Source organism: Hypoxylon fragiforme (assembly GCF_022984875.1).
Source record: "Hypoxylon fragiforme strain CBS 206.31 chromosome Unknown GGS25scaffold_3, whole genome shotgun sequence".
Lineage (NCBI taxonomy): Eukaryota > Fungi > Ascomycota > Sordariomycetes > Xylariales > Hypoxylaceae > Hypoxylon > Hypoxylon fragiforme.
Genome location: NW_026054758.1, coordinates 2005950 through 2024072, shown reverse-complemented (window position 1 = coordinate 2024072; position 18123 = coordinate 2005950). Strand labels below are relative to the sequence as shown.

The window sequence follows — 18123 nt, the reverse complement described above, 5'->3', positions numbered from 1 at the left end:
GTTCAATGTTGTTTGGTGGAGAAGTGTGTTGAAGAGGTGGGCAGTGGGCAGTGGGCAGTTACACCAGCTTTTTTTTAGTTGGCTGTGAGATAAATAATACTATGTAGTACATACCTTTTGTATACAATGTAATTTCTGCTAATGCTTGCTTGCAGGTTAAAAAATGGACTTCCCTTGGCCGTAACTGGGTCGACCATCGGGCAACGAGTGACGGGCAACAAAATTTCTAAATTTCTAAAATTTCATCACATTTTTAACACGTGACTTTTCTCAATATAGTTATTGTTCTACGACTTACATACAACCTATGGATGCTCTTTGTTTTCTTTATTCCCTTGGTCATTCCCCCTTGTTCCAAATCATATAATTGCTTGGGCGTCAAGGTAGCGCTAGCGCTGTCAGGTACAGTACAATACATAGTACCTTACTTACCGCCACTACCGAGCTACTATTCAGAATGAGCCACATGGGATTCGTCATCCCATACATATCACAACATAATGTCATCTCAATGGCTAGGCAGAAGTGTCTACCTGTCAATAACCCGAAATTTGATGCCTAAGAAAGTAGAAATCCGTATTTTCAATCATCAGATCGATTATGATCAGCTACCAAGACGGAGGTAGCCAGTTCGTGGCTCGTAACTTGTAGCTCTAGTATACAACCCTTTTTTGCAACGCCGTTCGGGATATCAAGAAGGGTATGAACAAAGTACAAGGAGGGATAGAGGGGGGGTGAAAGATGGCAGAGGGGAGAGGGGAGAAGATGAGAGATGTGTAAAAGACATGAAAAGCCACGTTTAAACCGTCCGCGTAACACCGAGGTCAATGCTTCCCGATCCCAAACTTTTTAATACATGACAAGAGTTCATTCATGAACTCGTTACATCATTCCACCCATTCCGCCCATACCGCCCATGCCACCCATACCTCCCATGCCGCCACCCATGCCGCCACCGGGAGACTTCTCTTCGGGTGCTTCGACGATGGCCACTTCGGTGGTGCCCAGTAGCGACGCAACACCGCTAGCATCGACTAGACCAGTTCGTACAACCTTGAGGGGGTCGAGGATACCAGCCTGGATCATATCTACGTATTCTCCCTTAGCGCTGTCGAATCCCTTGTTGAAGTCGCTGCCAAACTCGTCCATGAGCTTGCCAACGATGACAGAACCTTCCAAACCAGCGTTCTCGACAATCGTTCTAGCCGGTCGGGTAATAGCGTTCTTGACGATGCTGACACCGAGTTGCTGATCAAAGTTACCAGGCTTAATATCCTTCAAAGCATTGCTAGCAGCCTTGAGTAGAGCGGTACCACCACCAGGCAAGATACCTTCCTCAACAGCAGCCCGAGTAGCGTTCAAGGCATCGACGAAGCGGTCCTTCTTCTCGCCGACCTCGACCTCAGAAGAGCCACCGACCTTGATGACAGCAACACCACCGGAAAGCTTAGCAAGTCGTTCTTGTAGCTTCTCCTTTTCGTACTCGGAAGTGTTGGGGTCGCTCATGACGCCACGGATTTGTTCGCATCGTTGAGCAATAGAGTCCTTGCTACCCTCGCCGTTCAGGATAATGGTGTCTTCCTTTGTGATGGTAATAGAGCCGGTGGAACCAAGCATATCAGGGGTAGCCTTTTCTAGCTTGATGTCGAGTTCATCAGTGAAGACAGTACCATTGGTAAGCACAGCAATGTCCCCGAGGACGGACTTTCGGTTGTCACCGAAGCCAGGAGCCTTGACAGCAGCGACCTGGAGCTGACCTCGAAGCTTGTTTAGGATGCAGACAGCCAGGGCCTCTCCATCAATGTCCTCGGCAATAATGACGAGAGGTCTTCGCAGTTGCGTGGAAGCCTCGAGAGCGGGGATGATGTCTTGGACGGCAGAAATCTTCTTCTCAGAAAGGAGAATGAGAGGCTTCTCAAACTCAACCTTCTGTGCCTTGGCATCGGTAATGAAGTAGGGGGAGACATATCCGCGGTCAAATCGCATACCTTCAGTGACCTCTAGCTCATCATTCATCGTCTTTCCTTCCTTAACGGTGATAACACCCTCCTTGCCGACCTTCTCCATAGCGTTGGCAATGAGCTTGCCAATGTGGGTATCTCCGTTCGCACTGATGGTGGCAACCTGGGCAACCTCTTCACTAGTAGTTATATCCCTCTTATTCTTTTGTAAGTATTCGACCACAGCGTCAACAGCGGCCTGGGTACCACGTCGTAGGTCCATGGGGTTGCAACCGGCAGCAACGTTCTTGACGGTTTCCGAAAAGATAGCCCGAGCCAGAACAGTGGCACTTGTAGTTCCATCACCAGCAGATTCGTTTGTCTTGGATGCGACGTCTTGTAATAATTTGGCGCCAAGGTTCTCGAACTTGTCTTGTAGGCTGATAGCCCTTGCGACGGTGACACCATCTACAGATATCTTATATTAGCATTTGCAATTGGAATATGAGAGAATTGGAAGACTGATACATACCCTTTGTGATCTTGGGAGAGCCATAGCTCGACTCAATTAGTACGTTGCGACCCTTGGGACCGAGTGTGGTGGCAACGGCTTTAGCGAGGGTCTCAACACCAGCAAGCAAAGCAGCTCGGCCTTCCACACCAAATTTCAGTTCCTACGAAAATGTAATCAGTATGATGTACATGCGAGCAGTACGTGCAAGTCATTTTAGAATATAATATTTCAAAAAGAAAAGAAGTAGATCACTCACCTTGTGCGCAAATCGGACCTGTTGTGACAGTCCCGCACCAGCTCGATATTTAGTAGCCGCAGAAGATAGGACCGAAGCCCGCGCTCGTGAAGACAGAGCACGCTGCATCTTGGCTGTGGTAAAGGTGAATTAACTATATGAGAGACTAGAAATTGAGTACGGTCACAAAGATAGCGTACTATAAAAGAACGAGAGAGAAGGAGGGAAGATTGGTAGAGATTGTTTAAATGAAGTCGCAGGAAGAGAATTTGGAGATTCTGGGGAAGAAAAGCTTCAAAATTTTTGATCGGTTCAAAATGACGGAGGAAACGGCCAGAAGCCGAAGCTCTTCCACGCTAATACTAATTAAGTAAGGCGGCACCACAAGCTCATCCGACTAAAATCTTCATGGAAATTCATAGAACTCGATTTGTTAGAATTTTTACAATTCTATAATTCTACTGTACATTTTTCTTGAGTAAAACTATGCGAAATATCCAATGATCAAGCTCAATTCATTACTATTATACTGTATATGAATGGATGAATGGATCCATCATGAAATTATTTTGTGTTTTACCTAATTTCGTGCCTTGTACAAGGCTGCTTGGTACGACTCTGTTAACACCGTGACATGTATATTCTCTTGTTGCATACCTACCTAACCTAGGTTAGTACGTATTGTACAAACGTTGAAGTGAGGGGCAAACGATCATCTGCATATTCATCATCGAAACATTAAAATTGTATTCCAAACCATAATTACAAGCAATCGAGGGGTGTTGGCCACAAAGTCAACTCCCATATTTTGAATTCAAGGATACGAATTGATTTCTATTGTAAAGGTAGGAAGTAAATGCTTACTCAGGTAAGACGTTGGAACTGAAATTCAGCTGACAACAACACGCAACTCAATTATATTAAAACATAAAAACATAGGAGACAGAATTGCAACATTTGTCAGCAATGTGTCTTTGTAAGACTTAGGCTACTAGGTAACGACAACGTCAATGAATCATAGGTACCGGTATTAGGAGTTAAGCCCAAAATATACATATAAACCATCCCACGGATTATCTATCCGTACGAAAGTCCTTCTGCTTAGTATCATACTTTACGTATATCTACCTACTGTACACTTCACGTCTATCACTATGGCTGCCATTGCAAAGACTATTGTCGCGACAGGCACCTCCTCAGGCTTGGTAGGTTCAAGTTAATGCTATTTCAACCTCCTGTCCTTTCTATATGCTTGAAACAGAAATGTTCCTTACCTAGGTACTCATACTTCATAGGGGTTCGAGCTTGTCAAACAACTTCTCGCCCAGGCGCAACCATATAACTTCATCCTCGGTGCTAGAGATACACAGAGGACGCAAGCAGCTTTCGAAGGCCTCAAATATGACACTAGCAAGCACAGCTTAACTATCCTTCCCGTAGAACTATCGGACCTTACGACAGTCAAGACTTTTTCGCAGAAAGTCCTTGACAAGGTCGGACAGGGCAAAGTTGACTACCTGTTGCTGAATGCAGGCATGTGGAAGAGTAGTACCGATGCTGGCCCTCGTGGCTCCAAATGGAACGATTCTTATATCGTTAATCATCTCTGTGAGGACCTATATCCTGGCCGGTACCGCGGCCCCTACTAACAAGGCAATAAGCTCAGCATTACCTCATTCACCTTCTTCAAGAGAAGCTAGAAGCCTCGCAGTCGCGCATCGTTGTCGTCTCCTCGGGAGCGATTCGGGGGGCAACAGATACTTGTATGCCCACTAGGACTATGCCCATGATGTCGTAACTTCAACTTACCATTTACCACAGCTGCACTTGACGAGGATGCCAAGGCTGGCTCTACACCAGTGAATAGTCTATATAGTGCCACGAAGTTCATCCAACTTCTCGGGGCTCACTGGTGGCATCGCCAACTCCAGGGCAAGTGCCAAGTGGTTGCTGTATCGCCCGGTATGATCCCTGGCACGAACCTTGCGCGGCATGCCTCCCAAACAATTCCCGCGAATCACCCAGATGCGAAGACTATCGCTGAAGGTCAGTTCCCATTACTCGAAAAGTATAGAATCGCGGAAAACTTACGCAATTGATAGGTGCCCAAAGTATTTACCGTGCTTTTACCCGAGACGACTTCCCTGAAGACCCCGACCAGATTTTCTTAACTAGCTGGGGTGAATGGTGGTCTAAGGATATCTACAGCCTCAGCCTAGATAAGAAGCTTCAGGACAAGTGGTGTCCAAGCAAGGAAGACATTGAAAGGGATGAAGGCATCACAGCTTAGTCTATTCCATCCAAGCTGGAGGAAGTGTGTCTCGATGATCTTGGGGTGTATAAAACAAGGCACCAACCATGTAAGCTCGACTTACCTAACCTAGGTCATGACTGTATTATACGATGACTTCGCCTATAATATCAGAAACGATATTTTTGATTGCAATCAGCCATATGCCACGTCCTCTTGAACCCCACATTGGTATCGCTTTGCCATTGCCAACACGCGCGCCTTATCCCCCTACTAGCTGCCACATACGATAGGACATACAAACACGGCAAACAAATGCGAAAGGAATCTGCAAAAAGAAAAAGAAAAAAGAATTGGTACAGGAGGGATTTAACCTCCAAAGCTGGACTCGCGGGGAATCGAACCCCGGACCACTCCCATGCTAAGGGAGTATTATACCACTAAACCACAAGCCCGGGCTTATCAAAAGATAGGCGGTGATCTTTCAATTGTTGAAATCGGACCGGCTAAGCTGCTATATATATTTTGCTTGTGTGGGTTGAGGATAATGGGTATGCCCTAATTGACCGAGCGTGGGCCCACTTAGGTCACCGAAGCCGGCGGCTACAGGCACCTAGGCAGGTACCTGTAAAATCAATCGCTAGGCCTGTGAGGCCGCTAAAAATTACCGTGCAACTGGAGTCAAAATTTCATCTTCAGTCGACGAACCTTTTCCTCCCTGTCAAAATTTTCAAAATGGCAAAAGGTTAACGGTGTAAACCTCATTTCCTATGAGTAGTCAGACTGGAAATCAATTGCATAAAAAATTCATCGTCTCATATCTTTCCCTGTACCCATTGGTGGTTTTCCCTATAATTGCGAAACGCGCACCATTGCAGATAGGTATAACTGTGTGCCAACATCTCTGCCTGTAAGCCGAGCGCAACGCATATTGGGCGGAATCTCATGAACAATTGGAATATGCTCGTGTAGGTTCCTTAGACTTTCAACCTTACTCGAAGATCCTTGGGCTTGAGTGACGCATTGAATTGTCTTACAGCTTCCGTCGCTAGGCCGCCCAGGTATGAGTCTAATGATACGTGGTCAACTAGGGAGCTACAATCAAGATATGGGCTCATTAATTGACGATGGCGTCCTTGGTATCCCTAAGTTTCTTAGTTTTGACACCCTATTCTTTCTGATGACATGTTGGCAATCAAGCGTATCTATGGCTAGGCCGCTAAGATAGGGGGCACGTTAAAGGGGCTTTTTGTAGTGAGGTTAACAAGACTATGTCGTGTGTCATACACACACATAGGCATTCAAGCTTGTATTCTTCTTTCAACAACGGGTTTGCGTGTCATACTGACTCAATAGCCACCTATTTAAAGTCTAAAGTTGATTTGGGGGGATCTTTTCAGGTTTCAAAGCAATAAATAATGGAAGTGCTTCGTATATAAGGGTATCATCGATAGCGAGGGTAGATTCCGCTGTGCTTGCCGTTCTCGTGCCATAACGAAGAACCCTATGGTCCAGAAGCCGGAAGATTGGAACAATGGCAGTACACTGGAAGCTGCTTAACCTAGTTATAGGGTGTAGCAGAGACATAAATATTTTCTGAAACGTGAGAGGCAAATTCTATTTCTTTCTTCCACTTTGGTAGCTGAAAGTAACAATGGCTATGGCTCGCTACCTAGCTAACTACCGCCAAACAGCTTTGGATGAGACTCAAGATGATAACAAGCCATCATTCTAACTTCTATACGGCCCTTTCATAGGAAAGATTAACTATTATGATCTAAATATCCAGGAAGTTCTTACTATAACGGCTACCAATGGAGAACCAAGGATGGATAGAGGTTTTGCCACCTATAATTGCGTGTTACTATATACACTCGAGTTTGGAAAACCACGTCAAGGCCAAAACGCTATCCTACCCCCTTTCCTAATATCTAACACGCCATAAGGCGCTCACCGTTTTAACATACTCGTCAATGGGGCTACGAGACAAGCCCACTGCTCTACTAAGCTAGGAACCTAATGCCTCCTAGATTATGGTAAGAGTCGTTTTCTTTCTAATAAGCTACGTCTTTATGTAATTTCATAATGAAATACTCATCATTGTCTTCTCGCCCAACCCGATGGGTCTCTGAGGACATGATATGGACTTGATAGGGCATTTGCATATGATTATAGCCATACACTGCATCATGTCTACAAAGCAGCATTCCCGGCTTTCTTCGCGTCCTGCCACTACGAACATACTGGGCCTCGCTCCTCCGGTATAGTCTGCCTGATTTAGAGGCTTGAGCACCGAATACTCACGGAACAGAAGCCCACACGCAATTTACTGCGCGGGCGGGTGCATGCCCACCTCCAACGCGTATGGACCTTGGAAGCTTCTCCTGTATTGGAGGCGCTGGCTTCCAAATCAACGTCACCAGAGGTAATAGCCTCTTCTTCTTGCCCCCAATTTATGCAACTCAACATTACACAGTCCGAGAAGAAAGAGAGAGCCGCACTCGTATACTCAGTCTGCGAGAACATACATTTCAGTTTCTACCTGTTTGAGAACGCTACGTGATTGGCGCGCCCCCTTCGAACATGTTATCGGAGGGTTGGAATGATGATTTTCAGCCAAATGATGTTTTCCTCCGAAGAAGAAAGGAAACTGCTTTTTACCTCGATATGCAACTCAATTAATTCATTGTCTCCCATGCCAAAGCCCTAGATATTTCAAGCCTTGGCGGAATGAAGCCGTCTGAGCGCACTGAATGACCCTGACAACTTCAGGACGATGAGATCTAGCCGTCGGCTATCTGTCTCATACTCAATAGAAAGAATACAAATCCTGCCAACCTGTTGACTGGTTCAATGTAGCAAACATGAAGTGAGACTATATGTTTTTCGTGTGTTGTATCCTAGGTCAGAGCTCTCTAGGTTAGGCATTGTTAATGCCATTTTTCGATAAGTACATTAACCTAAGCCACGTATTAAGTCTTCAACGATTGATTTATTAGTAGAGTAACTCTATAAACCAGCTAGGCTGCTCGGCTTTGGAGATGAAAGACATGCACTTACAAGTTAAACAATTGGAGAAGAAAAAGCATGTGAAGAGCCAAGGTAGGCCGACGCTACAGTTATACCAAGTAAGACGCCGGGTATATTCCTAATTAAACCCCGGTTAGGAACACGGACTATGCCAGCTAGGCATGGTCTAACAAGCTAAAATTCTCGATTTCAAGAGCAGCATCAATAACATCAAAACACGTTCTCTAACCGTATATACTCGTTGGTTCATATTCCTCTGTCTCGGTCGCTCTTGAAGATTTTTTTTTGATTCTGCTGTGGGACAGGGATACGTATGTAGGTCCATACAGAACCACAAAGAATGCCCTGGCCTGAACTACCTGCCATTTATGGAAGGTGTCACAGCAGTCGAGGCATGCAATTGGCGCCCACTTTTCCAGCCCACGTCTCTTTCGAGACTAGCTTGGCTCTGGATTCAGAAGGCATGGCAAGACGGGTTTCGCCGAAGATGATCGGGATGCATCAGTAATATAATTATTCTATAGAACATTGTCTGCCTGAATATGTAGGTAGGCTGACAGTCGGCAATGTCACCGTCCCTCCCTGGGGGCTGCCTCATCACTTGCAGGAAGATAGATCTAGGATGGGCATGGGCGGATCCCCACGTGCGTGATGAGATTGGCCAGGAATCGTGGCTGATCTGACAAAGATCCCGGCGCTAAGAGTTCAGTCCCAGTCTTGGGGTTTCAACGGTCGGAGCAGCTATATGCAGGCAGGGATCGCAATTGGTCGATCTGCCTCTTTGAAATCCCAGGTCTACCTGGTAGGGGGGCCCAGCAGGATTTCAAGGGGCTCAATGATGCTGACCGAACGAACGAACGACTGACTTGCTTAATGCGACGCTGTTCGGTAGAACATGGGGTAGGCAGTATTTAAAGGAGCTGGTCGCCCATGTGATGTATTCGAGATGGAGCTCTGTAACCATCCTCACTGTCGTTAAGTCCAATTGCAAAAATGCGTGCCCAATTCATTCTTTCGGCTTTGCCAATTCTAGGCGCACAAGGCGCGCGTATCCTTCAATCGAACGACGATGGCTGGGCGGAGCTGTACATTCGCTCTCTAAACGGCGCGCTCAACGCTGCCGGTCACGATGTCGTTCTCTCCGCGCCTGCTGACAATGGCTCTGGTACAGGTAAGTCGCAATAACCCCTATTTCCATTATAGGGTTGTGAAACTAACGCAATCTTAGGATCATCCGACAAGGAGCCCTCTCCGCGCACCGACCCCTGCGAATACGACAGCTGCCCCGCCAACAGCGGCCCCGTCGGCAGCAACGCGACGAACCCGCGCCTGAACTGGGTGAACTCCTTCCCCGTGACCTCCGTCCGCTACGGCATCGACACCTTCGCCCCCCAGATCTGGAACGGCCAGGGCCCCGAGCTCGTCGTCTCCGGCCCGAACGTCGGCAGCAACCTCTGGCTCGCCGTCCCGTTCTCCGGAACCGTCGGCGTCGCAGTCTACTCGAGCCACGAGGCCGGCATCCCGGCTATCGCGTTCTCGGGCGCCTCCGACGGCAACCTCGCGTTCAATACCAGCCCGGTCCCGGCAAGGAGCACCGTGTACGCGCAGCTCGCGACGCAGTTCACGAATGCGGTTTTGGCTGCTGGGGCGCCTTATCTCCCCGAGGATGTCTGGTTGAATGTAAATTTCCCGAAGGTCGAGGGCGATTGCACGGATCCGGCGAAGTTCAAGTGGGTGCTGAGCCGTATCAACCCTGGTGTATTCTCCGACAAGGACGTCGAGACTTGTGGCAGTGATCGGTTACCGACTGAGAATAGTGTGATTAATGCAGGTGGCTGCCGGATTTCGGTTAGTGTGGGCGATTCGACGGACAAGACGACAGCGCCGGCTGAGAAGCAGGCGGTTGTGCTGCAGAAGTTGGGGGGCTTGTTGAGTTGCTTGGATTAAGGATCTGTACCCTGTGAAAATTAGTATCTTCCATATATAATTGTATATCTTTGTAAATATTAATTCAGATTGATGTCAAAGGAATATCGTCCGAGCGCGAACATGAAGATAGTGTGCCATCTGCAATCTCGTGATCCATGTATGTCATATAGAAGCGTCCTAGAAACCTAGAAGCTTACCTATCATGCTGGTTGTCTGTTCATGGCGAAAACCTGTAGATTTCGTCTTCGTAGAGGAGAAATCGTGTATATTTCTTATATGATCGAAGCTATGAATCTCAGCAAAGGCTGAGTGCGTAGTAGCTCGGTGTGCAATCGTCACTGTTTGTATCTGGCGGTGTACATCTAAGGTGGCTGCAATAGTGTATTATTGAATCGTGAAATTAAAAATCAAGGCATCGCGTTCGTGTTTAATCATAGGTATTGCCCAAAATGGGATGGAATTCTAGTACGAGAGCTGTCAAATGAAGCTGTACATTCGAGTAGGTGTATCTTCATCGCGTTCTTTTGGGACTTTACGGCTCGCATAGGGTAAGCTTTCTTCGCATTATCGATGGGTATATATACAACAAATCGTAACCTTAACTTGTAGTGACATCGTTCGCGTAGACAAAGAGTTACTAGTATCGGCAATGACATGTGTGGTGACTTCTGTAACGTCTGTGGTGGTCTCGATTGTAGAAGTATGAACGTGGGGAGGAAGCTTTGTCGCGGAAGTTTCGTATTCTCTCGACCTTCGGAGGATGTGGCATGCGCGCGCGTTGGTAGGTAAGTGTGAGATTCGGGATCAGTGGTAGTACTAGACTACTAGTTGGAGCAGAGGAGGTAGTAAACTTCGTTAGCAGTGATACTTCAGCTCTGACCTCTTTGTAGATGGTTTTTGTCTCTTGAGAAAGCATCAAAAGCATGAATCGCTTCGTAGTGGTGGGATGGATGTCGACATCAAGCTTCTGGTTCGGGTTGCTTGATACGAATCTTTGACTATGTGTATCTTTTCGTTTATTGGCATCCTTAACGATATAAATGGGTGCCTATCGATGGCAATTTGTGTGTATCTAGGTATGCAAGGAGATGTAGAGTTAGTTCAAAGGCATGTCTTGCATGATTTCATCGATTGTAAGCTTCAAATGTTTCACGGACACGAGCGACGAGTTTAGGTGGTGTTATCACGAATTCACAGACACTAAATTGGGACGGGGGTGGATTGAAAGGTGCCCATAATGTTCTATTATTAGCAAAAGGAGAAAAAAGACAGACCTTATGGCTAGGTGTTTGGTAAGATATCAGGTCATTGTTTGTTGCGAGGTTGAAAATACGTCGGAATGTTGGGAATAGCTTCAAGTTTTACTTTTTTACTTCAAGTGCAGGGAAGAAACGATTGAAGCCTACTTATTTAGCTCCGACAAGTACCTAAGTGAATCTACACTCCATTCCTAGGTATGTTAGTAGTACTCATTGTAAATCAGAAAGTTCTATGTTCACTTGAAGTATTCACATTCAAGAAAAAAGAAGAAAGTAGTCGGGAAAATTCCTATTCCGTGGTGATGAACCTATGCTATGTACTAAACGAGAAAACTATCCGGGTATATTTTCCCTTGGTCCCAATATTTTGTAGTATGTACGATGCTTCCTTGACCGTACTACCGACCAGACCCGAGCTATGCCTAGCTGTTTTCTCCTAAAACTCCTTATGAACAAGCATTCAAGTACATAGCAGTCATCTTAATCCCACCTTCCTTTCCCTATTTCCCTGTCCCATGTATCCTCTATTCCCTTCCCCGAGTGATCCTTTTACTCTATTGCTCTGCCGAAATAAGTTAGTAGACTGTTGTGGAAGAAGAAGAGTGAGTTTGGCTTACTTTGCTGTGCAAAAGACTTCTCCATATCATCGTAATTCATTGGTAAAATAGATCAGTCGATCAATGCCGAAGGTAGAGTGAGTGGTTTAGTGATCCCAGCCTAGTAGAGGTGGGCACCACCACTAGACTTCTTGAAAATTCCTTTGAAGCCTCGAGAGAAAAACTTGGAGATCTTCTGTCTTGTGGTTCGGCGGGCTGGGGCATTCATAGTGTTGGTGAGCTTAACTTTCAGCTGGGCCTGAATAGCGTCGATGATTGGATACATGGCGCCTTGTAGAGTTCCCGGAATCATCTGCTTGAGGGCCTCCTCAATCATGCGGGGAAGCATGTTGACAATAGTCTGTAGGAGACTGATCTGGGTGGTTAGCGAAACAACATTGCCGTTGGTCGAGTTGAGAAGGGTGCCGAAGGAGTTGATGTTGTTTCCAAGGGAGTGAACATGACCATCAATGGCGTTGACATGCTGGCCGATGGCGTTGAGGTGCATGATCTGGCCGTCAACATGTTTAATCTGTCCTTCGACGCGATTGGCTTGTTTATCCATGTCTTTGGCATGTCCCTCAAGAGCGAAGTCGATGATACCGAAGATATCCTCCAAGACTGCTTCAACGTTGGCTTCTCCAATGCCGTGAGTACTCTGACCGGCCATTTCCTTGATAACACCTCGAATTCCTTCAAGGAGAGCAGCCATGTTCTGGCCAGCGACAACGGCATCTTTGTCAACACCTCCATTCTTTGCTCCAGCGTACAAGACGGCATGCTGGACAATTCGGTAGAGCTTGGTCTCAGCAGTGGCACCGCTCATCATGTTGGCAACATGAGCTCTGACCCGTTCATCCTCAGTAAGATCGGCCGCGAGCTCATCGCGGTCGCGAATCTCCCGAGTGATCTGGATCAGGAGCTCAACAATATTGCGCTTCTGATTCCACTGTTCGCGAGGAGTGTCGCCACGGGCTTCAGTGAGCTGAAGGAGGCGCATGTAGTCGTCAAAGATATGCTTGAAGTTCTGCTGAAGGCACTTAGACTTGGGAAAGAGGCCGTCGGCACGAGCCTTTTCGAGTTCGGCACCCATCTTGATCATTTGCTCGGGAGTATACTGGAACTTGATTCCATTGTGCTCAATGATGATCTTGGGGCCCTGGGAGGCGCGTTCTTCAGCGCGGTCCATGGCTATATTCCAAAAGTTAGCAAAAGTACCAAAGTCGTTAGATCAATTGAGTATCAGATAGGACTTACCGTCAGACATAGAGGTGTCGTTCTGCATGAAGATACCGGAGTCGGCTGGGGAAGCCTTGGGGGGAAGAGTGACGTATTGAGGCATCTTCTGTAGATTGAAGTTAGTAAAGGCTGATATGATGGAAGAAGACAATATAAAAAATAAAGAAACTTACAATGATGAATTGAGGTGAAGACCTAGTAGTCGTAAAAATTGATCCTTAGATCGTTGTGAGTGTCCTTCTCTGGATGATTGAGTTAGTCGATTGCTTTCAATTGAATTGAAGTAGATGTGAGTTGATGAATGTGAAGGAGAACTTGAAGGTTGTGTGTGTGTGATTGAAGAAGTATCGAGAAGGATGGTATGTTTAAATAAAAGAAAGGAAAGATGGAAGAAGGGCTGATGGCCAGTGTCAAGTGGAAGTGGAAGTGGATCATGGAAAGGTAGAAAAAATAAAAGTAGACAGTACAGATTGGAGGGAGGTGGATTGAGAAATTTTATTTCAACTGTGTGAAATATGTTACTGTGGTGAATAGTACCAGTACCCAGGCAGAAAAAAGGCCGCCCAGTAGCAAGGTGAAGGATGGTAGGGTTGAGGAAAATTTGCGGAGGTTCTAATTTTTGCAACGAGGGAGAAGGGAGAGAGTTGAAATATTACTTACCGACAGTTGAGAAGTAAAGAAGTTCGCGGATTGACTAGAAGTCGTAGATTGGGTAGATGTCGTTGGATGACTAGAAGACAAGTAAGTAATGGAATGATGGTGGTGAAAAGGTCGATGGTAGATGAAGGATAGATGAAGGAAAGGTAAAGGATTAAAGTGTGCTGAGAGTAGGAACTTACCAAGATGTCAATGGTGGTCAGGCTAGAATTGGACACAAGGTCGAAATTGAAGGTCGAAGTTGAGGATTTGTCTCGAAGTCGATCTCAGTTCTGGCTCTCAGTTCTGGTTCGGGTTGCGATATGGAAGGAAGGGGAAAGAAGAAGAAGGATGGAATGCCAGGACCTTTAAATAATAAAGCTCTGTGGACCTCACTGATTGTGCACAGTCAACTTGGAAGTTGATTCCTAACTTTCCAGTAAAGAAATGCGAATAGTTACACTGTCAATGGTTTAATTTTTAGGTGCCAAACCCATTCAACTGCAGCCACACTGTGCATTTTTCGTACTGATTAGGAATAGACCCAATAATCCAGCCAATGGGATAATACCATTCTACTTATCTCAGTAATTGTCTGGTTTTTGATCTGTGAATCGATAATAATTCCTATTGTATCATTACACAGTACCATTCTACAGCAACATGTAGGTAAATCGATTGAATAATTCTACTGTTTTAAGCTAAATAATCGCCCACCAGATCCACTTGAAGCAATTCAATTTAATTCCATTGGTCCTTATTGCTGACTTTTCCATTTACATCGCCGACGATATTCAAGATCACTGTACAAACAAACTATTAAACCTACAAATCAATATTCCACTGTCTTCCTTAAAATACTCAGTCACACTTACAGCAATTGAAGTAAATAAATTCAGCCTTGCAACCAATGACCAAATTCCATTCGTTGATTTAGATCATGTTGGCGACCTGTATTATTCTGATTTGTACTGTGTACATTAAGCGGCTCAATTAATTGACGTTGAAACTGACCCACATCCCCACACTCTGATCTTGATTGCAGCCCTAAGCCCCACTCCCCGCGTACCACTTGCGGGGCTAAGACCTCACGTAATCCGGGGCAGGCACGCTTAAAAAGGACTAGGTACCTGTATTAGGGCATACCCTACCTAATCTCAGTGACATTTAGGCTGTGAACGGAATGCGTCTTATTTTAAGGGCTCTTCTTAAAAAGATACATTGGCCCCACACATAAAATCTTATGAATCCAAATGTATCTTCCTTATCCCTTGCAATCAATCTAAACTGAATACGGCTAGCCTAGCCAACAGCTGACGACAGCTGTAAAGACCTGTCACAGCTGTAGTAATTTAAATAAAATGGAAAGAAATAAAATAACAGCTGTAATTATTAAAAGACACTTGTAATAATTGAATGGTAATTGTATTAATATTTGAAAATAGCTAGTTGCGTAGTTGGCCTGCCAGCTGTAATGGCTTGTTTGCCAGCTGCGTGGGGCTTTAAAAGGGCTGTCAGGGCTTGTGCGACGCTGTAAGAGGCTTTTCTGTAAGCAAGACAGGTTGAAATCAACCTGTCTTGCATACAGGAAAATAAGAGCTCTTTTGTGGGGCGCTAAACCCCTTATCCCCTTAAGTGGCATAAAGCAGCAGCAGACACACCGTTACTAAAATTAGTAGCAGATACAACCAAGGCAATTTCCCCATCGCCCCATAAATCTATTATCCAATAAAATCAACAAATTCTATAGGTACTTAATTTGCCACTTATTTTTGCGTATGCCACTTGTACTAACAGTACTTAGAATTACATAAAGCCACATTACAAGTGCCACATCGAGATTGTGGCTTAATGTTTACCATTTGATACTTTTTGGCATCAGCTTTAATCCTCGACAAGAACGTCCCCAAATCTGGTTTCCTTGACAAACTTAACAATTAGATGCGTTTTTAGATCTTATTCATTCGTGATCTGTAAATTGCCCCTTCTACGAGTCGTTTGAGAGCCGCGTTTGCGTGCAGGTACGGACGAGCCGTAAAAGGGAATAGCCTCATCTAAAATACGGCTTATCCAATCCCTTAAAGCTAGCCAGGATCAATTGAGGCAAGAAACAAAGCTCTAAAGCCTCTGATGCTTGCCGGAGGTATCTATGATTAAATTTGTACGATGACCTCATTTGAGCTGCGCCGGCGTATCGGACCTTTCTTGAAGACTAGTTGTCGAGATCATATGTACTCAGTTACAATTACACTAAACGCCGGAATAACCTAGCGCCGGCCAGCTTTGTAATGTACCGCGTTGTATTTGAAGAAAAATGGATCAATATATGGGGTTTTGGGTAAATGTGGGAATAGTGGATTGAAAACGATGTACTAGGTGTTATTTTTAGTAACGGTGTGTCTGCTGCTGCTTTATGCCACTTAAGGGGATAGTTTAGCTTTGGACCCGATTTAAACAGTACATTGCATAAAATAAGAGATAGGTCTTACAGCGTAGTACAAGCTAATGACAGGGGTCTTAGAGATTTGTGCAAAAAAAAAAGGTGCTCTTTTAGGTTAAGTTCTTTTTTTAGCGTGTTTTTGAATATTTTGTGCAAGGGATCCACAAGCTGTAAGGACCCCTTCTTAAAATAAGACGCATTCCGTTCAGGGCCTTAGCCATCAAGGTACTTAGCGTAACTGCCGCGGCACGACTTACGCTTATTTACACTGTCAGCGCTGATTACTGCCACAAATCACGTGGCCTTTAGCGAAGACTACCCAGTGAAGCCAATCCCTTTTGGACCAAGCATCACAACGACAAGACAATGAGCACTGTCGGTTAAGATCTATTCTGACCGATACTCTACCCAATACTAAAATAGCTTCAATACGTAAGAAATAGATCAGTGAAGAAATACTACGAAGTCCTTCCGTGACTGTAAATCGTCCTGTTTAGCGTCATACCCAAACCACGCGCCCTAGATTACCAGCCCATGATGTGTTAGCGCAGGAAAGAGGCCATAAATACTGTATATATAAGACCTACCACTAAAAGAGAGAAACCAGAGCACCACAGTGCTTCCCAAGATAAAACTAAATGAGTGTTTGCTACGCTACTACTACAAGTAGCCATGCGCGTCGTGCGGATACATCCAAGTGTTCGGGGCAAACCCATAGTGCATGGAGCTAGGCGACGAACTCATCCTCGTCGGTCCCGACATCTGTTGTGGGGGGAACCCCATGTTATTAGCAGCGTAATCAAACGAGTGAATCCCCGGGATCATCGGAGCAGTAGGCGAGTGAGTGTGTGGTGAGTGCGCATGCGAGTGATGGTGACCGCCACTACCGTAGACAGAAATGCTGTTGCTGCCGTCATCGCGCCTCTCCGTGGCGGAGATAACTTGGACTTCGTCGTCGTCGTCGTCGTTGTTATCTCCATTCTGAGCCTCGGTAGTAGAAGCGGGCGTGTTGTTGGGCGCACCTGTCGGTGGCGCGCCATCGACAGGCAGTGTAGCAGCACTGGGTACGGCAGCAAGCCCACCACCAGTAGTAACACCAACACCCACACCACTACCACCACCGCTCTCTTGCTCCGCTTTCACGGCGATGGAATCTTCGGTTTTGACTTCACCTTTGACCTCGGTCTTGATCGGCTCGTCCACGTCGCCGGCATCCTCGTCCACGGCAGCGAGCTTTCGCCTCTTGTTGGCCGCGCGGCTCTTGATGCCGTCTTTGCTGTCCTTCGATTCTTTCTTGAGCCCGCCGCCGGCGCCGGAGGTCTGGATCCCGTGGGCTTTCATGAGGCGCTCGTATCGCTTGGCACTATTGGGTGGAAGGAGATAGAGGTTGTTAGCTTTGAAGATGTGGGTTATGGGTGGGGGATATATATAGGATGGGATTCAGAGAAGGATGGTAGGTAGGTGGTAAACTTGTGGCGATACTCACGCGGCGCCTTTGGTCACGATGTCGCATTCCTTGGCGACTTCGCCGAAGTCAACCTATCTCAGTTAGCGAAAATTTAGGACTAGTAGCCTAATGGCGTATGTAGTTCTCACCTTGCCGCCGGTAGAGTGCTTGATACACACGATGAGGAACTTGAACTGGGAATCAACGTCCAAAGGAGGCATATTGACTGTTTTCGATCAAAGCCCGGTGGTGATGCTATTATTCTTAGATGGAAGAGGACGAGAATTGCAAAGATACCCGGCCTAGGATGGTTGGATGAGTACGGCAAAGATTGATTTGATTCAGTTGGCAGAGAAGTATTACGTTCGAAGAAGCGGTATTAGGGTATCAAAGCTGTGCCTTCTTCCAGATCAGTACCCATTCAAATCTCTTGACAGCAGTTGTATTCGTATTGGACAGTATCATAGGTAATAGATGGCATATGAGAGCAAACCAAGTACCTCAATATGCGACAGCTGATGAGTCGACAGTCTGATATTCAAGTGTCACTATGGTTACGGCTAGATATTTCTTGGGGCTGTGTCGTGGCTGTAGACACGCTGAGGGA

The 18123-nt window shown here is 46.0% G+C and overlaps 5 protein-coding genes and 1 non-coding gene across 6 annotated transcripts; 2 read left to right on the top strand and 4 right to left on the bottom strand.

Annotated features, from left to right (window-relative positions):
• Positions 1 to 183: 183 nt before the first annotated feature.
• On the bottom strand, positions 184 to 2979 carry GGS25DRAFT_481774 (heat shock protein 60). Its single transcript, XM_049260216.1, has 3 exons — positions 2711 to 2979; positions 2473 to 2614; positions 184 to 2408 (listed from the first exon to the last, which is right to left on the bottom strand). Exons 1-3 carry the CDS (start codon positions 2816 to 2818, stop codon positions 883 to 885), a joined length of 1776 nt encoding a protein of 591 aa, XP_049118962.1. The 5' UTR covers positions 2819 to 2979; the 3' UTR covers positions 184 to 882.
• A 419-nt stretch (positions 2980 to 3398) lies between these two features.
• On the top strand, positions 3399 to 5431 carry GGS25DRAFT_481772 (NAD(P)-binding protein). The gene is made up of 5 exons (XM_049260215.1): positions 3399 to 3894; positions 3985 to 4297; positions 4351 to 4452; positions 4511 to 4735; positions 4792 to 5431. Exons 1-5 carry the CDS (start codon positions 3844 to 3846, stop codon positions 4977 to 4979), a joined length of 879 nt encoding a protein of 292 aa, XP_049118961.1. The 5' UTR covers positions 3399 to 3843; the 3' UTR covers positions 4980 to 5431.
• Positions 5324 to 5395, bottom strand: GGS25DRAFT_t14. Its single transcript has one exon. It is a non-coding gene; the product is annotated as a tRNA-Ala (tRNA).
• Positions 5432 to 8722: 3291 nt separating the features above from the next.
• On the top strand, positions 8723 to 9949 carry GGS25DRAFT_185506 (sure-like protein). Its single transcript, XM_049256668.1, has 2 exons — positions 8723 to 9141; positions 9199 to 9949. The coding sequence occupies exons 1-2, from the start codon at positions 8964 to 8966 to the stop codon at positions 9915 to 9917; spliced, it is 897 nt and encodes a 298-aa protein (XP_049118960.1). The 5' UTR covers positions 8723 to 8963; the 3' UTR covers positions 9918 to 9949.
• A 1926-nt stretch (positions 9950 to 11875) lies between these two features.
• GGS25DRAFT_519490 (uncharacterized protein) lies at positions 11876 to 13096 on the bottom strand (the record flags this gene model as incomplete). Its single annotated transcript, XM_049263713.1, has 2 exons — positions 11876 to 12945; positions 13012 to 13096. The coding sequence occupies 2 exons, from the start codon at positions 13094 to 13096 to the stop codon at positions 11876 to 11878; spliced, it is 1155 nt and encodes a 384-aa protein (XP_049118959.1).
• A 3633-nt stretch (positions 13097 to 16729) lies between these two features.
• On the bottom strand, positions 16730 to 17737 carry GGS25DRAFT_530013 (uncharacterized protein; the record flags this gene model as incomplete). Its single annotated transcript, XM_049265335.1, has 3 exons — positions 16730 to 17432; positions 17556 to 17608; positions 17666 to 17737. The coding sequence occupies 3 exons, from the start codon at positions 17735 to 17737 to the stop codon at positions 16730 to 16732; spliced, it is 828 nt and encodes a 275-aa protein (XP_049118958.1).
• Between the last annotated feature and the right edge of the window lie 386 nt (positions 17738 to 18123).

Coding starts and splice junctions, on each gene's coding strand:
- GGS25DRAFT_481772 (XM_049260215.1), top strand. CDS start 3,844: ATGGCTGCCATTGCAAAGACTATTGTCGCGACAGGCACCTCCTCAGGC. Junction 4,453..4,510: donor TCGGGGGGCAACAGATACTT/GTATGCCCACTA, acceptor CATTTACCACAG/CTGCACTTGACGAGGATGCC. Junction 4,736..4,791: donor TGCGAAGACTATCGCTGAAG/GTCAGTTCCCAT, acceptor CGCAATTGATAG/GTGCCCAAAGTATTTACCGT.
- GGS25DRAFT_185506 (XM_049256668.1), top strand. CDS start 8,964: ATGCGTGCCCAATTCATTCTTTCGGCTTTGCCAATTCTAGGCGCACAA. Junction 9,142..9,198: donor TGACAATGGCTCTGGTACAG/GTAAGTCGCAAT, acceptor ACGCAATCTTAG/GATCATCCGACAAGGAGCCC.
- GGS25DRAFT_481774 (XM_049260216.1), bottom strand. CDS start 2,818: ATGCAGCGTGCTCTGTCTTCACGAGCGCGGGCTTCGGTCCTATCTTCT. Junction 2,615..2,710: donor AGGTCCGATTTGCGCACAAG/GTGAGTGATCTA, acceptor ACATTTTCGTAG/GAACTGAAATTTGGTGTGGA. Junction 2,409..2,472: donor CTCTCCCAAGATCACAAAGG/GTATGTATCAGT, acceptor AGATATCTGTAG/ATGGTGTCACCGTCGCAAGG.